The sequence below is a fragment of the Phyllostomus hastatus genome, unplaced genomic scaffold, assembly GCF_019186645.2.
Source record: "Phyllostomus hastatus isolate PE091 unplaced genomic scaffold, TTU_PhHast_1.1 phas_scaffold_1066, whole genome shotgun sequence".
NCBI lineage: Eukaryota > Metazoa > Chordata > Mammalia > Chiroptera > Phyllostomidae > Phyllostomus > Phyllostomus hastatus.
The window spans coordinates 9340353-9361548 of NW_025334004.1; the positions used below are offsets into that span (position 1 = coordinate 9340353).

At 35.4% G+C, this 21196-nt stretch overlaps 1 protein-coding gene across 1 annotated transcript in view; it reads left to right on the top strand.

Moving 5' to 3' along the window:
- CC2D2B (coiled-coil and C2 domain containing 2B) overlaps positions 1 to 21196 on the top strand; it is a 96793-nt gene that overhangs the window by 32356 nt on the left and 43241 nt on the right. Inside the window, exons 17-21 of the mRNA XM_045854389.1 lie at positions 2316 to 2454; positions 9412 to 9615; positions 18011 to 18103; positions 19214 to 19305; positions 20421 to 20591. Of these exons, the coding sequence (XP_045710345.1) occupies positions 2316 to 2454; positions 9412 to 9615; positions 18011 to 18103; positions 19214 to 19305; positions 20421 to 20591 (699 nt within the window). The remainder of the gene's footprint in view (positions 1 to 2315; positions 2455 to 9411; positions 9616 to 18010; positions 18104 to 19213; positions 19306 to 20420; positions 20592 to 21196) is intronic.

Genomic DNA, 21196 nt, shown 5'->3' on the forward strand with positions numbered 1-21196 from the left:
GCAATTTAGATGATTTGGATGTTGATTTATTTTTAATATATTTATAAATATATAAAACATATATATATGTATACATGTTCTATAAAAACAATAAGCATCTTTATGTGTAACAGGCTATATCTCTTCAATACTTAGGATTATAGCCACATGGAGGATGAGAGAGGCAGTTCCATAGTTCTTAACTTCTAAGAGAAGGCCAAGACTCCCAAGGATTTTATTTCTGGTGTCTTTATATCTCCCAGTCATTCTGGATTATGAAATAATAATTTATGCATTATCAATTGCTGGAAAGAAATCCTAGAAATTTTATGCTATGTCCCAAGACTTTCTTGAAGAATTGGAATTAATTTCTAGATCATACCCACAAATAAGATTACTAGAAATAAGTACAATAAAACTATATAAAAATAATGATAAGGCTGGCTTATATACTACACTGTTGTCAATCTAAATGTTGGTATTTTGTAGATAGTTTGTCTTTACTCCCTGGTAACTTTAAGGTTTTTTTTTTGCTTAATTCATAGAAAATCAGGGTTTGAGGGAGGGAGGAATGGGGAGTTACTATTGTGTGTTTGGAATGATGAAAAATTCTAGAAGTAGGTAGTGATGGTAATTGTACAGCACTGTGAGTATACTTAAAACCACTCAATTCTGTTCATTGGCATTGGGTTGTGGAGGAAGGAGTACAGATGAGATGGGGATTTTTGCCATAGCCCACAGATGAACACCTATAGAGGTAGCTGAAGGAATCATTACAGCAAGAGCAGGACATGTTCTGAGGTTTTTGTTAGTTTCCCTGAGGTAAAAATCATGGGATAATGTTGGAATCCAATTACAACTTTCTTTAAAGACTATGGTGGGGTAAGTTTCATTCCCTGACCTATTCATTAACATTTATGCTTTGCCTCAGGCTTTGTTTTCTAAGGGACCTGGGCTAAGACTGTTCCCATGAGAAAGAAACTCTTTTACTTGATAGTGTCAAGGGTATCAGGTCCTAGAGGTTCCTTGTGACAAAGACATGAAAACAGTTCAAAATATGAGGGCAGAAATGGGAATTAAAGAAAGGAAGAATACTGAAATTTCACCTGTCTATAATTTTACTCACATCCTACCATACCAGGCATTGGCTTTATTAGCAATAGTTTCCAAAGATTCATCATAGAAACATGCATAAATGTTGCTGAAAAGGTGACTGTAAAATGTGTGTCCATGTTTGGGTTAAGACATTATTGAATCTGAATCAGAACTGTATTTCAGATATCCATCTGATAGACTGGAATTTTTCTTAACTGCTTGATAGGAAGGGTCTTAGAAATCTTCTAGTCCAAAGTCCCTCTAACTATACATGATGAAACAGATTATCTATGAAGGCAGAGATTAAATGACTGAAATAATTGATGGCTCTAAAGAAACTGTGACTAGTTAGGGTTGAATTCCTTCTGCAGTTAGCCCATAGCTGAAGTCACCAAGGATGCATTATAAGTCTACTCTATGTTTTATAGTTCTCTGACTTCCAAAGGTGGCCTCGTACTACCAGAGATACTCTTTTGCCACATACTTCCCAATTAATTGTTACTCTATATTATGTTGCAACTGTAAAGATATAGCCTAAAGATTCTTCCTATATTGTGGATTTTATTAATTTTGCCTAAGCAAACATTTTGGTTAAATTTCAATACTAGCATCCTGTGGAAAGAAAATATTTAATAAGTTACCATGCTTGGGGGTTACAGAATATATCCAATAAGCACTATGCATTCAGCATCTACCAAGAGTATGTTTTAGCTACTACACAGAGAGTGGAGACACCACAGATGAATATTTACAGACTTTATCCTCAAGAAGTTTACTTTCTCTTAAGGAAGAGGGTGAACCTTTATTGAAATGCCGTGATAGCCCTGACTGGTGTGGCTCAGTTAGTTGGGTGTCATTCAGCAAAGCAAAAAGTCACTGGTTCGATTCTTGTCAGGGCACATGCCCGGGTTGCAGGTTTGGTTCTCAGGTGGGGCTCCTACGAGAAGCAAACAATCAGTGTTTCTCTCTCATATCTATATTTCTCTTCTCTCCTTCTCCCTCCGTTCTTCTCTCAATAAATAAATAAATAAATAAAAATCTTTTTTAAAATGCTATGATACAAGTTAGAATATTCTGAGAACCAGAAGAGATAACACATCTAAGCCTTCTATTTTAACCTTAAATGTAGGGGATGGATAACTTTGTCTTTAAATACCTAAAATGGGTAGGTTTCCCCTGTATAACAAATGTATAACCTTCATATTGGATGCAAATTCACAAAATATTTTTCTTCATGTTAGTGTGTTAAAGAATGTAGATGCAAGAGGTGTTCCTGGAATTCCATGGCTCATTAATACACAGAAGCTTTTTGAATGGGCAAATGAAGTCAAAATTGACCCAAATAATCCAGAATATTCTGATTTAATGGAATTTATCATGGTAAGTTATGGCAAATATCAATTCTGGAAATAGATTCTGTTTCTTAGGCTTTGCCTCATTTATACTGCCATAGTCTGCTGCACAGTTTTCTAGGTGCTAGGAGTCGTGTAAATTTAAATGAGGCCTAATGGTTGGCACTTTGCCACTACTTAGCCCACAGCACATCCTAGTGGCTGACCTTCAGGCTAGCATCTGTTGTACATCTACTCAGTGCCAGGCGTATTATTAGGTGCTAGGGATGTAAAGGAGACTTATAGGCACATTTCTTCCCTCAAAGACTCCATTATCTATTCATGTCTCCCACTCTTCTTTATAGCCAACTGAACTTCTCATAGAAATATGGTACATGTGCCCCAAATATGCTTTCTTTACATCTTTATCCATGTCATTCCCTCTTTCCAGAAGGCCACCCACAGAGGCTATCTTACCCACTCTGCAAATCTGATAAACATTTCTCTGGTAATATAAGTTAAATATATGCTTGTCTTCCCTTACCCTCCTGTTAACTTTTTTCTCTTTTTATAAACATTTATGGTTCCAATTTCATTATGCCTTAAGTTGCAGTTATTCATTAATGTGTTTTATCCCTCCTTGTGGAACTACAGTTAATAAATTTTTATCTCCCTTATGACAACTAGCACTTTTCCTTGCATGTACCATGTACTCCTATTTGCATTCATTGAATAAAGCAGTGCTTAAATAGATTGTTGCAGTTAAGTTTCCCTACATCAGAGCCTCCCAACTGATGTGCTGAATTGGTTACATGTGTAGAGAGATATTCTCTCTTAACTCATAGAATAACCAGATACACAGACTCACCTTTCAACCCAGTGTGCAATAAAACTTTTTAATGTATGATTTTTTTAAAGTTTGCTTGTTTTTATATTTTTATTTTTAAATTACAGTTGATGTATAACATTATATTAATTTCAGGTGTACAACCCTGTGATTAGGCATTTATATAACAAAGTGATCACCTCAATAAATTTAGTACTCATCTGACACTATATGTAGTTATTACAATATTATTTTTAATTATATTTTATTGATTATGCTGTTCCAATTTTTCCCCTATTCCCCCACTGTCTGGTACCCACATTCCTTCCAGCAATCCCCCTCTTAGTTCATATCCATGGGTCGTGCATATAAGTTCTTTGGCTTCACATTTCCTATACTGCTCTTAATTTTCCCCTGTCAATTTTGTACCTACTATTTATGTTTCTTAATCCCTGCACCTTTTCCCCCATTTCCCCACTTCTCTCTCCCAACTGATAAGACTCCAGGTGATCTCCATATCTATCATTCTGTTCCTGTTCTAGTTGTTTGCTTGGTTTGTTTTCTTGATAGTTGTGAATTTGTTGCCATTTTAATGTTCATAGTTTTTAATTTCTTTGGTTTCTTTAAAGAAGTCCCTTTAACATTTCATATAATAATGGCTTGGTGATGAGAAACTCCTTTAGCTTTACCTTGTCTGGGAAGCACTTTATCTGCCCTTCAATTCTAGATGATAGCTTTGCTGGATAGAGTAATCTAGGTCCTTGCTTTTCATCAGTTTGAATACTTCTTGCCAGTCTCTTCTAGCCTGCAAAGTTTCTTTTGAGAAATCAGCTGACAGTCTTATGGGAACTGCTTTGTAGGTAACTCTGCTTTTCTCTTGCTGCTTTTAAGATTCTCTCTTTATCTTTAATCTTTGGTATTTTAATTATGATATGTTTTGGTGCAGTACTCTTTGGGTCGAACTTGTTTGGGACTCTCTGTATTTCCTGGACTTGTATGTCTATTTCCTTCACCAAATTAGGGAAGTTTTCTTGAATTATTTTTTCAAATAAGTTTTCAATTTCTTGCTCTTTCTCTTCTCCTTCTTGCATCCCTATGATTTGAATATTGGTACATTTGGGGATGTGCCAAAGGCTTCTTATTGTATACTCATTTTTTTTAATTCTTTTTTTTTCTTGCTGTTCTGATTGAATGCTTCTTTCTTCCTTATGTTCCAAATCATTGATTTGAATCTTGGCTTCATCCTCTCCACTGTTGGTTCCCTATAGATTTTTCTTTATTTCACTTAATGTAACCTTCATTTCTGCCTGGATCTTTTTTATTCTGTTGCTGTGGTCAATGAGTTCTTTGAGCATCCTGATAACCAGTGTTTTGAACTCTGTATCTGAAAGATTGGTTATCTCCATTTCATTTCATTCTTTTTTTTTTTTTTGAATTTTGTTCTGTTTTTTTCAATTGGGCCATATTTCTTTGTCTCTTCAATTTGGCAGCCTCCCTGTGTATTAAGTAGAGCTGCTTTGACTTCTTGTCTCACTAGCGTGCCCTACTGTAGAAGAGTAGACCCGTCTGGATGAAGGTGGCTTCTTTACATCCTTGGCTTTTGGACTTCCATAGAGCTCGATTTTCTGATGGTTCTGGGTGATATTTGTTTTGTAGTCTAGTTGTAATTTTTTCTGTAGTTGTGTAAGGAGGTGAAGCACGTTTATCATGTTTATCTATACCTCCATCTTCTCAATAGACATTTAGATTGCTTCCATTTTTTCATTATAAAAGTAGTTGCTTCAATGAATATTATTGTATGTATCTGTGAGGTATATGTGTGAAGATTTTAGGTCAGAAGTCTCCAAAGTGGAACATATATACTCCAGGGAATATATCATTTTGGTCTACTCTTTTTAAACATTGTTCTCCTGTCTTTGTCCTCCTTCCACCGTCCTCTCTGATCCTCTGGTTTCTCCTCCAAGTCACAATATTATTAACTTTATTCCCTATGCTGTACTTTATATACCATGACTATCCTGTAACTGCCAATTTGTACTTCTCATCCCTTTTTAAAGTATATTTTATTGATTATACTATTACAGTTTTCCCAAATTTTCCCCCTTTATTCCCCTTCTGTCCTGCACCCCCCAACCCTCCAGCATTCCACCCCCTGCTTAGTTCATAACCATGGGTTGTACCCATAAGTTCTTTGAATTCTCTGTTTCCTATACTGTTTTTTACCTCTCCATGTCTATTTAATGCCAACCAATTATGCTTCTTATTCCTTGTACCTTCCCCCCCATTCCTCCCCTCCCCCTCTCCACTGAAAACTCTGCATGTGATGTCCATTTCTCTGATTCTGTACCTGTTCTAGTTGTCTGCTTAGTCTTTGTTTTGGTTGCTTTTTTTTTTTAGGTACATTTGTTGATAGTTGTGACTGTTGTCATTTTACTGTTCATAGTTTTTCATCTTCTTCAATTTCTTAGATAAGTCTCTTTAACATTTTGTATAATTAAGGGTTTGGTGAGGATGAACTCTTTTAACTTGACCTTATCTGGGAAGCACTTTACCTGCCCTTCCATTCTAAATGAAAGCTTTGCTGGATAGAGTAATCTTGGATGTAGGTCCTTGCCTTTCATGACTTCAAATACTTCTTTCCAGCCCCTTCTTGCCTGTAAGGTCTCTTTTGAGAAATCAGCTGATAGTCTTATGGGAACTCCTTTGTAGGTAACTCTCTCCTTTCCTCTTGCTGCTTTTAAGATTCTCTCTCTTTATCTTTAATCTTGTGTAACTTAATGATGATGTACCTTGGTGTGTTCTTCTTTGAGTCCAACTTTTTGGGGACTCTCTGGGCTTCCTGGACTTCCTGGAAGTCTATTTCCTTCACCAGATTGGGGAAGTTTTCCTTCATTATTTGTTCAAATAAGTTTTCAATTTCTTGCTCTTATTTTTCTCCTTCTGGCACCCCTATAATTCGAATATTGGAATGTTTAAAGTTGTCCCAGAGGTTCCTAAGCCTCTCATTTTTTTGAATTCATATTTCTTCATTCTGTTCCAGTTGGATGTTTCTTTCTTCCTTTTCTTCCAAATCATTGATTTGAGTCCCGGTTTCCTTCCTGTCAGTGTTGGTTCCCTGAATATTTTGCTTTATTTCACTTTGGGTCGCCTTCATTTGTTCTTTCATTTTGCAACCAAGCTCAATCAGTTCTGTGAGCATTTTGATTACCAGGGCTTTGAACTCTCCATCAGATAGGTTGTTTATCTCCTCATTGCTTAGCTCTCTTTCTGGAGTTTTGTTCTGTTCTTTCATTTGGGCCCTATTTCTTTGCCTCTGCACACCTGTTAAGTCATAAGAGAGCAGGGCCTTAGGTATTCTCCAGAGCAGGGCAACCCTCCTTGCTGTGCTGTGGTGCAGTCTGTGGGGGAGGGGCCAGAGAGGGAACAATGCAGCTTGCCTGCTAGGTTCTAGTCCCACTTTCCAACCAACCCTCCTGTGAGACTAGGAGTTTCTCCCACCTGGGCAACCCCTGACCCCCACCCTGTAGTCCATAGTCAGCTCTGAGTCTCAGTTTCCAGTTCAGCCAGCTCCGCCTGCATGGTGCGCCACTTCACTGCAGATTCTCTCTCTGGCCACCATCTTACAGGTCTAGTTGTCCTGGTTGACTGTTTCTTTAATTCGTTGGTTGTCAAAGTTCCATGCAGTTTGATTTTCTGGCACTACTGGTTGTTTATTGATTTTAGATTGGTTGTTATCCTCCTTTTGATTGTGCGAGGGAGTGAAGGGTTTCTACCTATGACTCCATCTTGGCCAGAACTCCGTACTTCTTATCCCTATGTATTTTTCTTCCATCCCTAACCTCCCTCTTATCTGGCAACCACCAAAATGTTCTCTGTATCTATGAGTCTGTTTATGTTCTGCTTGATCATTTATTGTGTTTTTTTTAGAATCCACATATAAGTGAAATCATCTGGCATGTGTCTTTCTGACTTATTTCACTCATCACAATACCCTCTAGGTCTATCCATGTTGTTGCAGATGGCAACGTTTCTTTCTATTTTATGGCTGAATCATCTTCCATTGTATATATGCATCATTTCTTTATCCATTTGTTTACTGATGGACACTTAGGTTCTTTTTCATTTCATTTCTTTTTCATTGGCTATTGTAAGTAATGCTGTGGTAAACATATGGATGTATGTCTTTTTGATATAGAGTGTTTGGTTTCTTTGGATAAATACCCCAAAGTGGAATTGCTTGGTCTTCTTTGTCTGTTGGTATAGCCTTTGTTTTAAAATCTATTTTGTCTGGCATAAGTATTACTTCCAAAGATTCTTAATTTGTTTTTCCCATTTTTATGAAATATCTTTTTTCATTCCTTTACTTTCAGTCTGTGTGTGTCTTTTGATCTGAAGTGAGTCTCTTGTAGGCAGAATATGTAAAGGCTTTGTTTTGTTATATATTCAGCCACTGTATGTCTGTTGATTGGAGTGTTTAATCTATTTGCATTTAAAATAAGTATGTATTCATTGCTATTCATATTTTTTATTTGCAATACAAATACTTTCATTTTCTATATGTCATGACAAGGGAAAGGTTCAGAAGCTGTGTACGTTGGAGTTTTGTATTATCATTTTCTGATTCTATATCTTTACAAATTTAATAGTTCCATTTCCTACTCATCTACAAACTCTTAGATCTCACACCATTGTTTGCTTTTTAAAATTTTTTAAAAATTGAATTTGTTGTGGTAACATTGGTTTCAGGTGTACAGTTTTATAATACATCATTTGCATATTGCATTATGTGCTCATCACCCAAAGTCTAGTCTCCTACTGTCACCATGTATTTGACCCCTTTACTCATCCCTTCATCCTCTATTCATCCCACTTCCGTTCTGATAACCACCATACTGTTGTTTGTGTTTATGATTATTTTCTTTTTCATTGATTGCTTTCTGTTTTATATTTCACACATGAGTGAAACCATATGGTTCTTGACATTTTCCAGCTGACTCATTTCACTTAGCATGATAATCTCAAGATCCAAGCATGTTGCAAATGACAATATTTCATCATTTTTAATGGCTGAGTAGTATTCATTGTATATATATACCACTTCTTTAGCCAGTCATCCATAGAAAAACACTTAGGTTGTTTCCATGGCTTGGCTAATGTGTATGATGCTGGCATGAACATAGGGGTACATATATCTTCATGAATAAGTCTTTCCAAATTTTGTGGGTAGATATGTAGAAGAGGAGGGATTGGTGAATCATATGGTAGCTGTATTCTTACTTTTTCGTACAACCTCCATACTGTTTCCCTTAGAAGCTGCACCAATTTACATTCCCACTAGCAATGCACAAGGGTTTCCTTTTCTCCACATCCTCTCTAACACTTGTTATTTCTTGTCTGATTGATAATAGCCATTCTAACAGGTGTAAAGTAGTATCTTGTGGTTTCGATTTGCATTTCCCTTACAGCTAGTGAAGTTGAGCACCTTTTCATGTCTGTTGGCCATCTGTATGACTTCTTGGGAAAAGTGTCTATTCAGTTCCTCTGCCCATTTTTTAATGCTACTTGTTTGCTTGTTGTTGTCGTTATTGAGTTGTATGAATTCTTTATATATTTTGGATATTAGCTTCTTATTAGAGGTATTATTTGCAGATATCTTTTCTCATTTAGTTGGTTATATTTTTGTTTCATTGATGATTTCTTTTGCTCTGCAGAATCTTTTGTTTGATGTAGTCCCCCTTTTTTTTTGCTTGTACTTACCTTGCCTTTGAGGTGAAATTCACAAAAACCCTTCTGAGACAAAGGTTCATAATTTTATTACCTATGTTTTCTTCTATGTATTTTATTGTTTCAGGTCCTAGATTCAAGTCTTTAATCCATTTTGAGTTAATCTTTGTGTATGGTGTCATATTTAATCTTTGTGTATGGTGTCATATAGCAGTCTAGTTTCATTCTTTTGCATGTGGCTTTCCAATTTTCCCAACAACTTTTTTAAAGAGTCTCTCCTTTCTCCATTGTTTAATTTTTTAATTTAAGTATAGTTGGCATAAAATATTATATTAGTTTCAGGTGTACAATATCATTACTCAACATTTTCATACCTTAAAATATGTTTTGAAATTATTTTTGAATTAAAAAAATTAATACATGAAGTCAAGACTTTATATTATTTATGTTTTACAGTACATGAAACATAAAGGGAAGGACATTCCAAAGTATTTTCGTCTTGAACAGTTGCAAGATGAATTTAACTTTGTTTCTGAAGAGGAAATGAAAAAGAGTAAACGTTTCCAGCTATTGCAACTTAGAAATTCAGGTCAATTAGATGTTTTCCCTCTGCAGCAAATACCCCTTTATGACAGAGAGATTCCAGACTCAGTCTTCCAGGTACTCGGTTTCTATCTGAGTGTGACTTATGTTAATATATTGCTACTTTAAATATGTCTTAATTTCTTTTTTTAACTGCTAATCAGTAGACAGACCTCCCTGCTTTCCTAAGGCATTGAAAATGTACAGGTCTCCCAATTCCAGAAGGCCTTAGTTTGCCTTTACAACTTAGTTGTTGTCCAAACAACCTAATCCATAGCCTAAATTCTAAATTTATATAAATACTGTATTGTTGCTATTGTAAAATATATTACTAATTTAAAAGAAGCTCTTGGAGATACGGGAGAGAAACACTACCACATTAAATTTACATGTTGATTATAAAGCACACCTCAATATCAGAAACTTCAAAATGTGGTGAAAAAAATTAGTCTTATGCTATGTGGAGGTGGTGTGCTGGAGCCTGCCATCACCAGCTGTGAGAGCCTAATGTGTGCCTGTCTTCCCAACCCTTCTGCAATGACTTCATGATCGTTGCTTTAAATTTGTTACTGAGGAAATTTTTACACCATATATCAACAAGTACTACAAACTGGGGATTCCTCTCCCACTTCCAGAGAACTGGTTGTTGAACATTTACTGCTATATCACTAGTCTTAAAATAGTGGATTGTAAGAGCAAATTCCTGTAGAAATAACCAATTGTAGTAATTATAATACTTGAGCTTGCTAAGAGATGGTTCAAGAAAAAAGGAATAAGTGTTTCTTCCCTGGAGACAATGCCTCTGCAGTAGAATTACCACTGTAGGGTGATCTCAGCCAACTTAGATAAGGATATCAGGTTCTGATGTAAGATATTATAGTTTATACATCTAATGAGTCAGAAAAAGTGAATGCCTTATGCTAAAATAGGTTATAATAAGTTATTAGTTTATATTTGGAGAAATATTATCAATTCATAAGAAAAAACTGATAAACCGATATTTGCTTTCATTTTATTCTAGACTGAAGGGAAATTGCAATAAGTCACTTAATATTTAAAATAGTAAAGGTTATTTCAAAATACAATGTATGTGCTTGTTATTTCTATTGCCACACAGTCATCCTTTAGCTTTTACTTGTATACCCTAATTCAGAGGAGATATAAACAAAACTATACAGGACTCATTATACTTAAAGCTCAGTTTGTAGTAGGAGGATATTCATGATCTGAACCAAATGGATTGTATGAGAAAGTTTTGATGTGGCTCACAGGTGACAGGGGGAAGCAAATAAATGGCATTTCAATGACAAGGCACCAGTAATATATTTTAAAAACATGTGAAAGAACTTAATAAATTATAAAACATTTTAAACAATGTAAAGAATCTGAATAAATGTTCACTGATAAGAAGACTCAACATTGTAAGATGCCAGTTCTCCCCAAATTAATCTATAAATGTAGTAGGGCAATTCCAAACTCATGAAATAAAACGGGGGGCCTCAAACAGACTTATTATACATATGTAGAAAATAAGTATTTGACATAGATGTCATTATAAATCAGTTGGAAAAGAGAGGACAATTCTTGAAGTGATTCTGGCATAATTGGTTATCCATATAGAAAGAAGGAAAATTAGATACAGTCCTTACAAAAGCAATAAATATCAGGCATAATAAAAATTATATATGGAAAGCAAAGCTTTAAATGGATATTTTAATCTGGGGTAGAAAAGTGTTTTTTAAATGAAATAAAGTATATAAATTATAGAGTGACCTCAGAGGAATGATGACATGAGAGATCCCCTTGGTCTCTACCCTTGAACTTTTAACAGTTTGAGGAATTATAGTTCAAAAAAAGATTCCACACAGTCGTCCTTTAGCTTTTAAGGATGCTACATCACTAGTCTTAAAATAGTGGATTGAAAGAGCTAATTCCACTATAATTTGAACAGCTGTAATTCAAAAAAGGATTCCCTGCTCAACACATAAACACATCTGAGAGATCCATACATTAAAACATCTAAAGATGGGCATGCGGGAGTGAACCAGGGAGGAGAGAAGGAAGAGGAGCCCTAAGGAGGCACAGACACAGCCCTGCAGCCCAGAGCTCACTGTGCAGCTCAGCCTGGATAAAGGAGGAATCAGGTTGTGGATAGCACTCCTATCAGCCAGAAGTAGCAAAGAGACTCAGTGAGCATTCCTACAGGAGTGGGCAGTATGAGCTGCAACTGAGCCCAGTGACCTGGGCAGGGACAAAGCACAGAGGTTTGGCCACAGTTATCTAGCAGTTGGCCTTCCAGAAACAAAACCATGGAGACTGTCCACTTCTCATAACACTCCTAGAAATTCCCTCCCCAAACTCTTTGTGTCAGATTGCAGAGCACATTATCTGGAACCCTAAGAACTTATGCCATAGAAACACTTTTTTTCCTGAGCAAAGGGCACACTCTGTGACTAATCCCATGGTCAGTGGAGGCAAGGGGAGATTCCATAGAGATTCTCTTGCCGCCAATTCTAGGAAGGCAAAACAACAAAGGAGCCAGTCAGGTTCTCCTAGCAAAGGAAGGTGGAAATCAGATGCATTCAAAAGAAAAAAAGACCACTGCATGTATGAAACTTTCTTTTTCATAAACCTAATGGTAACAATATACACATACACACACAGAAACATGTAACTTTAAAAAAAGAGGAAACAGAGGAAAAGATATGGAATACTACCAAACAAAAACAACAGATGGGAACAAATACAAAGGAAAACAACAGATGGAGGCACAGAGCTACCAGAAAACAAAAGATAAAATGGCTATAGGAAATCTTCATACATCAATAATTACCTTAAATGCAAATGGACTGAACTGACCATTAAAAAGGCATAGACCAGTATTGGATCAAAAACCAAAATCCAACTGTATGGTGCCCTCAGTAGACATATCTAGTTGCAAGAAAAAGATAGACTCATAGTGAAAGGATGGAAATTGATTCTCCAAGAAAATAGTATTCACAGATAATAGGTGCAGCCATGCTTATCCAACAAAATAGATTTCAAGATAACAAAGGTAACAAGAATAAGATAGACATTTTTTAAAGGGGACACTGCATCAAGAAGACATAACATTTCTCAATATATATGCACCCAGTTAGGGAGCACTGAAATATATAAAGCAACTACTAATAAAACTAAAGGGAGAAACTGACAAAAATAGTTGGTGACCTAAATATTCCATTGACAGCTCTAGACAGATCATCCAAACAGAAAATCAATAAAACATATTGGCCTTAAATGACACATTAGAGCAAGTGGACATAATTGACATTTACAGAGCCTTTCATCCCAGAATATCAGATTATACATTCTTCTCCATTACACACGGAACACTCTCAAGAGTAGACAGTACGTTGGGTCACAAAACCAGCCTCAACAATTTAAGAAGATTGAAATTATACCAAGCATATTCTCTGACTTCAGTGCCTTGAAATTAGAAATCAACTGTGAAAAGGAAGTAACACCCCCCCCCCCAAATAGTAGAGATTAAACAACACACTACTAACAAATGACTGGGTCAAAAAAGAAATAAAGAGTGAGATCAAAAGACATATAGAGACAAATGAGAAAAACAATATGACATACCAAAACTTCTGAGATGCAGTGAAAGCAGTAGTAAGAGGGAAATTTATATCATTACAGGCCTATCTCAAGAAACAAGAAAAATTTCATCTAAACAACATAACATTACATATTAAAGAACTAGAAAAAGAACAAAAGTAACCCAAAGTCAGCAGAAGAAAGGAAAGAATAAAAAAGCAGAATTGAATGAAATAGAGAACAGAAAGACTATACAAAAATTAATACAACAAATAGCTGGTTCTTTGAAAAGATTAATAAAATTGACAAACCACTGGCTAGACTCACAACAGAAAAAGAAAAAAAGAGACTCATATAAACAAACAAACAAAAAGAAATGAAAGAGGAGAAATTACCACAGACCACAGAAATATAAAGGATCATACTAGAATACCATGAAAGACTATATGCCACCAAATTCAATAGCCTAGAAGAAATGGACAAGTTCTTAGGAATGTATAACCTTCCTGGACTGAATTATGAAAAACTGAAAAATCTAAATAGATCAACAGTGAGGAAATTGAAACAACCATCAAAAGCCTCTAAAAAAATAAAAGTCTAGAACCAGATGAATTCATTAGTGAATTCTACCAAACATTCAAGCAATATTTGTATCCTTCTCAAGCTCCTCCAAGAAAATTTAAGAAAAGGCAATAGTTACTAATATATTTTTGAGGTCAACATAACTCTAATACCAAAACCTCAAAAGGATAACATGCATACAAAATACTTGAAGATCAATATCACTGGTGAATACAGATGCAAAAATTCTAAACATAATACAAGTCGAATACAACAATACATTAAAAAATAATACATCACTATTAAGTGGGGTTCATTCCAGAGGACAAGGATGGTTCAACATATGCAAATACATCAATGTGAGACACCACATTAATATAATTAAGGATAAAAATCATATGATATATTAATAAACACAGAAAAAGCATTTGACAAGATGCAGCCTATCCATAAATAGATAAGATCCATTTATGATTAAAATATTCATTAAAATAGGTGTAAAAAGGAAGTACCTCAACATAATAAAGGCCATATATGACAGACCCTCAGCTAATATCATACTCAATGGTGAAAACTGAAAGCTTTTCCTCTAAAATCAGGAACAAGAAAAGGATGTCCACTGTCACTGCTCTTATTCAACATAGTACTGGAAGTCCTATCCAGAGCAATCAGACAAGAGAAAGAAATAAAAAGTATCCAAAATAAATAGGAATGAAGAAGTAAACATGTCACTCTTTGGAGATGACATGATTCTTTATATAGAAAACCCAAGAATTCTACCAAAAATATATTAGAAACAATAAACAAATGCTGTAAAGTTGCAGGATACAAAAATTAATGTACAAAAATCCACTGCACTTCTATATACTAACAATAAAATTTCAGAAAAAGAAATGAAAAGAAATTCCTTCTGGAATTGCAACAAAAAGAACAAAAACCTAGGAATAAACTTAACAAAAGATGTGAAGGACCTATATAATGAAAACTACAAAGCTATTAAAAGATACTGAAAAATACACATGAAATAGAAAGATACTCTGTGTTTATGGACTGGAAGAATCAACACACTTAAAATTCTCATATTACCCAAAGCAATATGCAGATTTAGTGCAATCCCCATTAAAATCCCAATGGTATTTTTTTAAAGAAATAGAATGAAAAATTATCAGATTTGTATGGAATCACAAAAGACCCCAAGTAACCAAAGCAATCCTCAGGAAAAACACATGTATATGGGCAAACAATTTGAGAAAGAAGCCAAAAACATACAATGGAGAAAAGGAAGTCTCTTCAACAAGTGGTGCTGGGAAAATTGGAAAGCCACATGCAAAAGAATGAAACTAGACTACAGTGTGCCCCTGTGTGCAAAAATTAATTAATTCAAAATGGATCAAAGACCTAAATACATGATCTGAAACAATAAATTACATAGAAGAAAACATAGGTACTAAACTTATTGACCTTGATCTTAGAGATTTTATGAATTGACCCTAAAGGCAAGGGAAGTGAAGGCAAAGATAAATGAATGAGATTATGTCAAACTCAAAAGCTTCTGCATAGCAAAAGAAACTGCCAACAAACAAAAAGGCAACCAACTGAATGGGAGAAGATATTTGCAAACAACAGCTCTGACAAGGGGTTAATATTCCAAAATACATAAAGAGCTCACAAAATGCAACACCAAAAACAAACAAACAATAGAATTTAAAAATGGGCAGAGTCCCTGAACAGACATCTCTCTCAAGAAGCCATAAAAATGTCCAGCACATATATGAAAAGATGCTCAACTTCACTAGTAATTAGGGAAATGTATATCAAAGCTACAATGAAACACAATACAATATACAGATGATATTTGATAGAATTGTATACCTGAAATCCATATAATTTTATTAACCAATGTCACCCCAATAAATTCAATTTAAAAGCTACAATGAGATACCACCTCACACCTGTTAGAATGGCTATTATCAACAAGAGAAGTAATAAGTGTTAACAAGGGTTGTGGAGAAAAAGGAGCCCTCATTCACTGCTGGTAGAAATGTAAACTGGTATAGCCACTGTGGAAAACAGTATGGAGGTCCTTCAAAAAATTAAAAATATAGTTATCATATGACTCATCAATCCTTCTGGGTATCTACCTGAAAAGTTTGAAAACATTTATTTTCAGAGATATAAGGTCTGTCCAGAAATTATCCAGCCATGTAATATGAAAACATATAAAGATTTTTTTAAAAGAAGGGACAAGAAACATTGTACATAGAACAATGGCGCCTCAATCCCCTTCAAAGTAGGCACCTTGGGAACTCACACATTTCTCCCAATCGCTGTCAGCTGCCTGTCTTATTTTCCTGAATCTCATCCAAGGTCTGAAATCTCTTCCCTTGCAAAGGCGATTTTAGTTTTGAGAAAAGCCAGAAGTCACAGGGCACCCAATCTGGGCTGTAGCAGGGCTGAGTCACCTGGGTGATTTGATGTTTTGCCAAAAATCTCTGCATGAGACGATGCATGAGCAAACACGTTGTCATGATGAAGCTGCCAATCACCAGTTGCCATAGCTGTGGCCTTCTGAATCACCTGAATAGTTTCCATGGAGGAATGTTCAAGCTTAATGCAAAATGTGGTGCAGATTCATTGCTCTACTCACTCATGTTGAATATGACAGCCACACAGTACACATGTTCACGGTGTTTGTTGCCACCACTGACTAGTACAGTGAGGTCATCATTGTTCATGCATGTGCATTCCAGTCCACTCTCCTTGGCTGCCAGGTTACATTGATGTCACACAAACCATTCTCATTATATTAAAAATGGCTGGACTTTTTCCAGACAGACCTCGTATATGCACTCCTATGTTCTTTGCAGCATTATTCTCAGTGGTCAAGACATAGACACAACTGAAATGTCCTTTGATAGATGACTGGTTGATGAAGATGTGGTATATGTATACAATGGCATACTACTCAGCCATGAGAAAAGATGAAATACTGCCATTTGCAACATGGATGGATCATGAGAATATTATGATAAATGAAATAAGGCAGACAAAGCTGAGAACCATATGATTTCACTCATATGTGGGACATAAAACCAAAACTCAGACACAGACAACAGTATTGTCGTTACCTGAGGGAAGGGGGGAGGAAGTAGTAAAGGGCAAAGGGGGCCAAACATGTAGTGACAGGAGATGGTTTGACACTGGGTAGTGGATACACAATGCAATATACAAATCGTGTATCACAGAAATAAACACTTGAAACCAATATAATCTTATTAACTAATGGCACCCTAGTAAATGGAATTTAAAAATGCATAAACTATGAAGAAAAAAATGAATAATTTGGTAATATTAAAGTTAAAACCCACAGATTAGAAAAAGCTATTTCTAATACATATAACAGATAAATAATATCCACAGGACTTAAGTAACAACTATAAGTTAATATTAATACTTTAATATGAAGTAAAATTCATTATTTAACAACAAAATTTATTTCAAGATTTCTTGTGGATAATTAGAACAACAAAATAGAGTTCTGATAATAGTGTTTGTTGTAACATGTCTATTAGTTCTAAAGTATCTACTTCATTATTTTTCTGTAGTCCTAATGATACCTATAATATGTAATGATTTCCATTTGCATTAGGGATGTACCTCACAAATGTAGATTAACAGATGAAAATTTATTTTAAATTATATATATGAGAAGATGAAGCATCCTGACAAATCTCATACCAATGGCTGGATGTAAAATTAAAGTTACTGGTTATAATCAACACATATTGATTACTTACTATGCATCATGCACTTTGCAGATATTGTTTCAGTTAAGTCTCACAGCAATCCTGTGACATAGGTGGTTGCATTATTATTATTATTACAACTACCAAGAAAGAGGAAACAGATCTGCATCAGTTAATCAACTTTCTCCCAAACCACACAGTTGCTGAACCTGGGATTCTGTGCCTTCAAAGCCCACTATTTTCCACTCCTGTGTTTAGCGATCACCAGATAAATGCATGCATGAAGAATATTTCTCAATCATCTTCACATTTTCTCATGATTTTCTCAATCACAAATATTTCTCAATCATTACTCTGTTTTAAAGATGGGAAGGACGTCATCCTAGAAGCATACAAAATACAATCATAAACTGTTTTTAGCTAATTCTTAGTGGGAGAATCTGAAATTTTTTTTCTGTCAGTGACAGAATGTTGCCAATGTCTTCTACATATGAAGTGGAATAAACAGTTAGCATTTTATTGCAGCGTGTTATATATAGCTCTGTTACAGTCAAGAAGTAAAACTAACTTATTTCTCTGTTTAGGAATGTGAAAGTCAGATAGAGAAGGATGTGTCCTTTTCAGATGTGAATTCTATTACTGCACAAAGGATTAATTCTGCCAATTTTCTGAAGAAGGTAGCAACAAAATAATATCACCATTATGTTTGCATTTACTTTTGTGAAAACTGGTCTGTTGGATGTTATAGTACTATACTCTTCCCAGACAGTCAGACAGAAAAATCTATTTATCTACTTACTCATCACCTCTCTCTCATCACTGAAGGTTTTCTGTTCTGTTCATTTGTTTTCAGAGTTGGCCACTTATCATCTGTAAATGTACACTCTTGGTCTACACCACTGATGCAGAGGTTACTTCAATAGACAGTAAACTCATTATTAGTGCACATCCCAACTTTTCCTGTTTAAACATGAACATTAATGACTTTTGCACTCACTTTAATCCTAAAAGTTCACTTTAAGAAAGATGTCAGCCTTTTGCCAGAATCCTTACATTTATTAGGAATGTAGTAGACCACAGCAGTTCAGGAAATAAAGGGATGATTAAAATTGGGATAGGACTGACTGAAAGGAAATACAGAAATGTGATTATATTTCTTTGAGTTTGATTATCAAGATTCATGTCCATTATAAGCAGCTGTTAGAGAAATGCATTCACAGGGTCGTTGTCTCCTTTGGTGAAGACTGGCTCTGTACACGTGTATTGTGAGTTAGATGTAAAAAGAGGTAAGAACAGAGTTTAAGATGACATGAAATGGACATGGAAGGACAAAAAAAGTGGAAAAAAACCTTTGCTTTTATGTGACATTAATGTGAGAGTTAAGAATGATTTTACTCCTGGCTGGTGTGGCTCAGTAGGTTGGAGCATGTCCCATAAACCAAAAGGTCGTAAGTTTGACTCCCAGTCAGGGTACATAATCTAGGTTGCGGTTCTGTCCCCAGTTGGGGGATGTGTGTGTGAGAGGCCACTGATTGATGCTTCTCTCCCTCTCTCTCTTCCTCCCTTCCCCCTCTCTAGTAAATCAATAAGCATGTCTTCAGATAAGGATAAAAAAATGATTGTACCAATGGAAGAAAACAGAACCATATTTTCACTCATCTAATCCACTTTTCTATCCATTGCTTGCAAAAATTAGGGGTGAAAAATAGTGGTACCAGTAGCATTGTAAATATTTGATTTTAAAATATAAATTACACATTTCTTAAATTCTAAAATTTTTTTTGTAGATGAGAAAGTTGATTATGAAAAGAATTGTCAAAGTTAGCAAATTTAACTTATCAGATATTGTGGCTGATTATGAAGAAATTGTATCTGCAAGGTATGTACTAAAATTATTATAAAGTATGAAATATGAAGCTTTAAACTAATACCCTCAAAATTCTCTAATAAGTTCTCTGTATTTATATTAAGTTATATGTCTAAAGAATGAAATGAAATATAGTAATTTAAAATGTATTGATCATTTTAATATTGCATTTTGACATATTGATATGGTATGTACTCTCAACTGTATAGTATTTTAGTTTTTAGTACTCTCCTTATTGGTAGTTTTTAGGTCAAGAAAGAAAAGAAAAACTTTGGTCTCAGGCTAGTTTTGCCTTAAGATTTTCCTGTCCTGAGATGCTAATGAGAACGCCATTGCAGGTGGCCCCATGGACTAATATTGTAATCTAAGCCTTTCAAAACTGGGAACCCTAGTGTATTGTTGGTGGGAATGCAGACTGGTGCAGCCACTGTGGGAAACAGTATGGAATTTCCTCAGAAAACTAAAACTGCCTTTTGACCTGGCAGTTCCACTGCTGGGATTATATCCTAAGAACCCTGAAATACCAATCCAAAAGAACCTATGCACCCCAATGTTCATAGCAGCACAATTTACAATAGCCAAGTGCTGGAAGCAACCTAAGTGCCCATCAATAAATGAATGGATTAAAAAGCTATGGTACATTTACATGATGGAATACTATGCAGCAGAAAGAAAGAAGGAGCTCCTACCCTTTGCAATAGCATGGATGGAACTGGAGAGAATTATGTTAAGTGAAAAAAGCCAGGCATTGAAAGGCAAATACCATATGATCTCACCTTTAAATGGAACCTAATCAACAAAACAAACAAGCAGGCAAAATATAACCAGAAACATTGAAATTAAGAACAAACTGACAGTAACCAAAGGGAAGGTGGGAGGGGATAATTGGGGGTGGGGAGAAGGGCATGGAGCAATCATGTTCCCTCTTAACATGAGAGTGAGCTTAGCATCTCTTCTGTGCTCCAAAAAGGATTCCTTCCTGGGTTTGGAACAGCTGTCTCCCCTCCGCAACGGAGTGAATATGGCTCAAAATAATGGCTTCCTCTATAATAATTAATTCTTAAAATTGATATCTTTTAAAACTAAGTTATCTTGTATATATGTGACTCATCATGTTTACTCTTCAGTCAGTTGACAGATGTAGTTTGTAAGCTTGTTGAACGACGAAGAAAGTTAAAGCCTCAGAGGAAAGAAAGGAAAAAAGTGGCAGCACAGACTATCTGTGATGGAGATATTAAGATTCTCATCAGAATCCTGAGGGCTTATAATATTCCTTGTAGGAAAACAACAGTTAATAGGTAAGCTCAATATCCACCTGTTTTTAGAGTTACCAAAGATCTGTCTTAAATGCAAATTTCCATGCTGTCCAACTTGCATAGCTTCACACTTTATTAATGCTCCATATACAGAAACTGAACCAAAGTCAAAATCTTCATTTGGATAGTCAAATTCACTGTCATTGCTGTGTATTAAGAGTTTTCAGAAGTTTGAGATGCCCAAAGTAACTTTAACGTGTATATTTTTGGATACTACATCAAATCCCTAGTCCATATTGTGAAAACTTGTGGAACCACTGTTGCCAACTGCACTATTCTCGGCCACTGGCCCCTCTCAGTATGGGAACTAAAACACTGCAGAGAGTAGATTCTGTTTGAAACTTGTCATTTAAGATAACTTCTGCAGAAATCAGGTCTTACCCATCTTTCTGCAAGCATTCAGGGATTTTATTTGTGTTTCTTGTGCAGAGGATATGTGGGGCCAGAATGGGTATCATGGTTGAGTGATAGCACATTAAGGCATTGTGAATATTAAATACTCATGTATATTTAGTGTATCCTGAATATCGAGTGTCTCTTACCTATTTCGTATCATGTATGGTTCATAAATGGCTATTAGTGCCCAG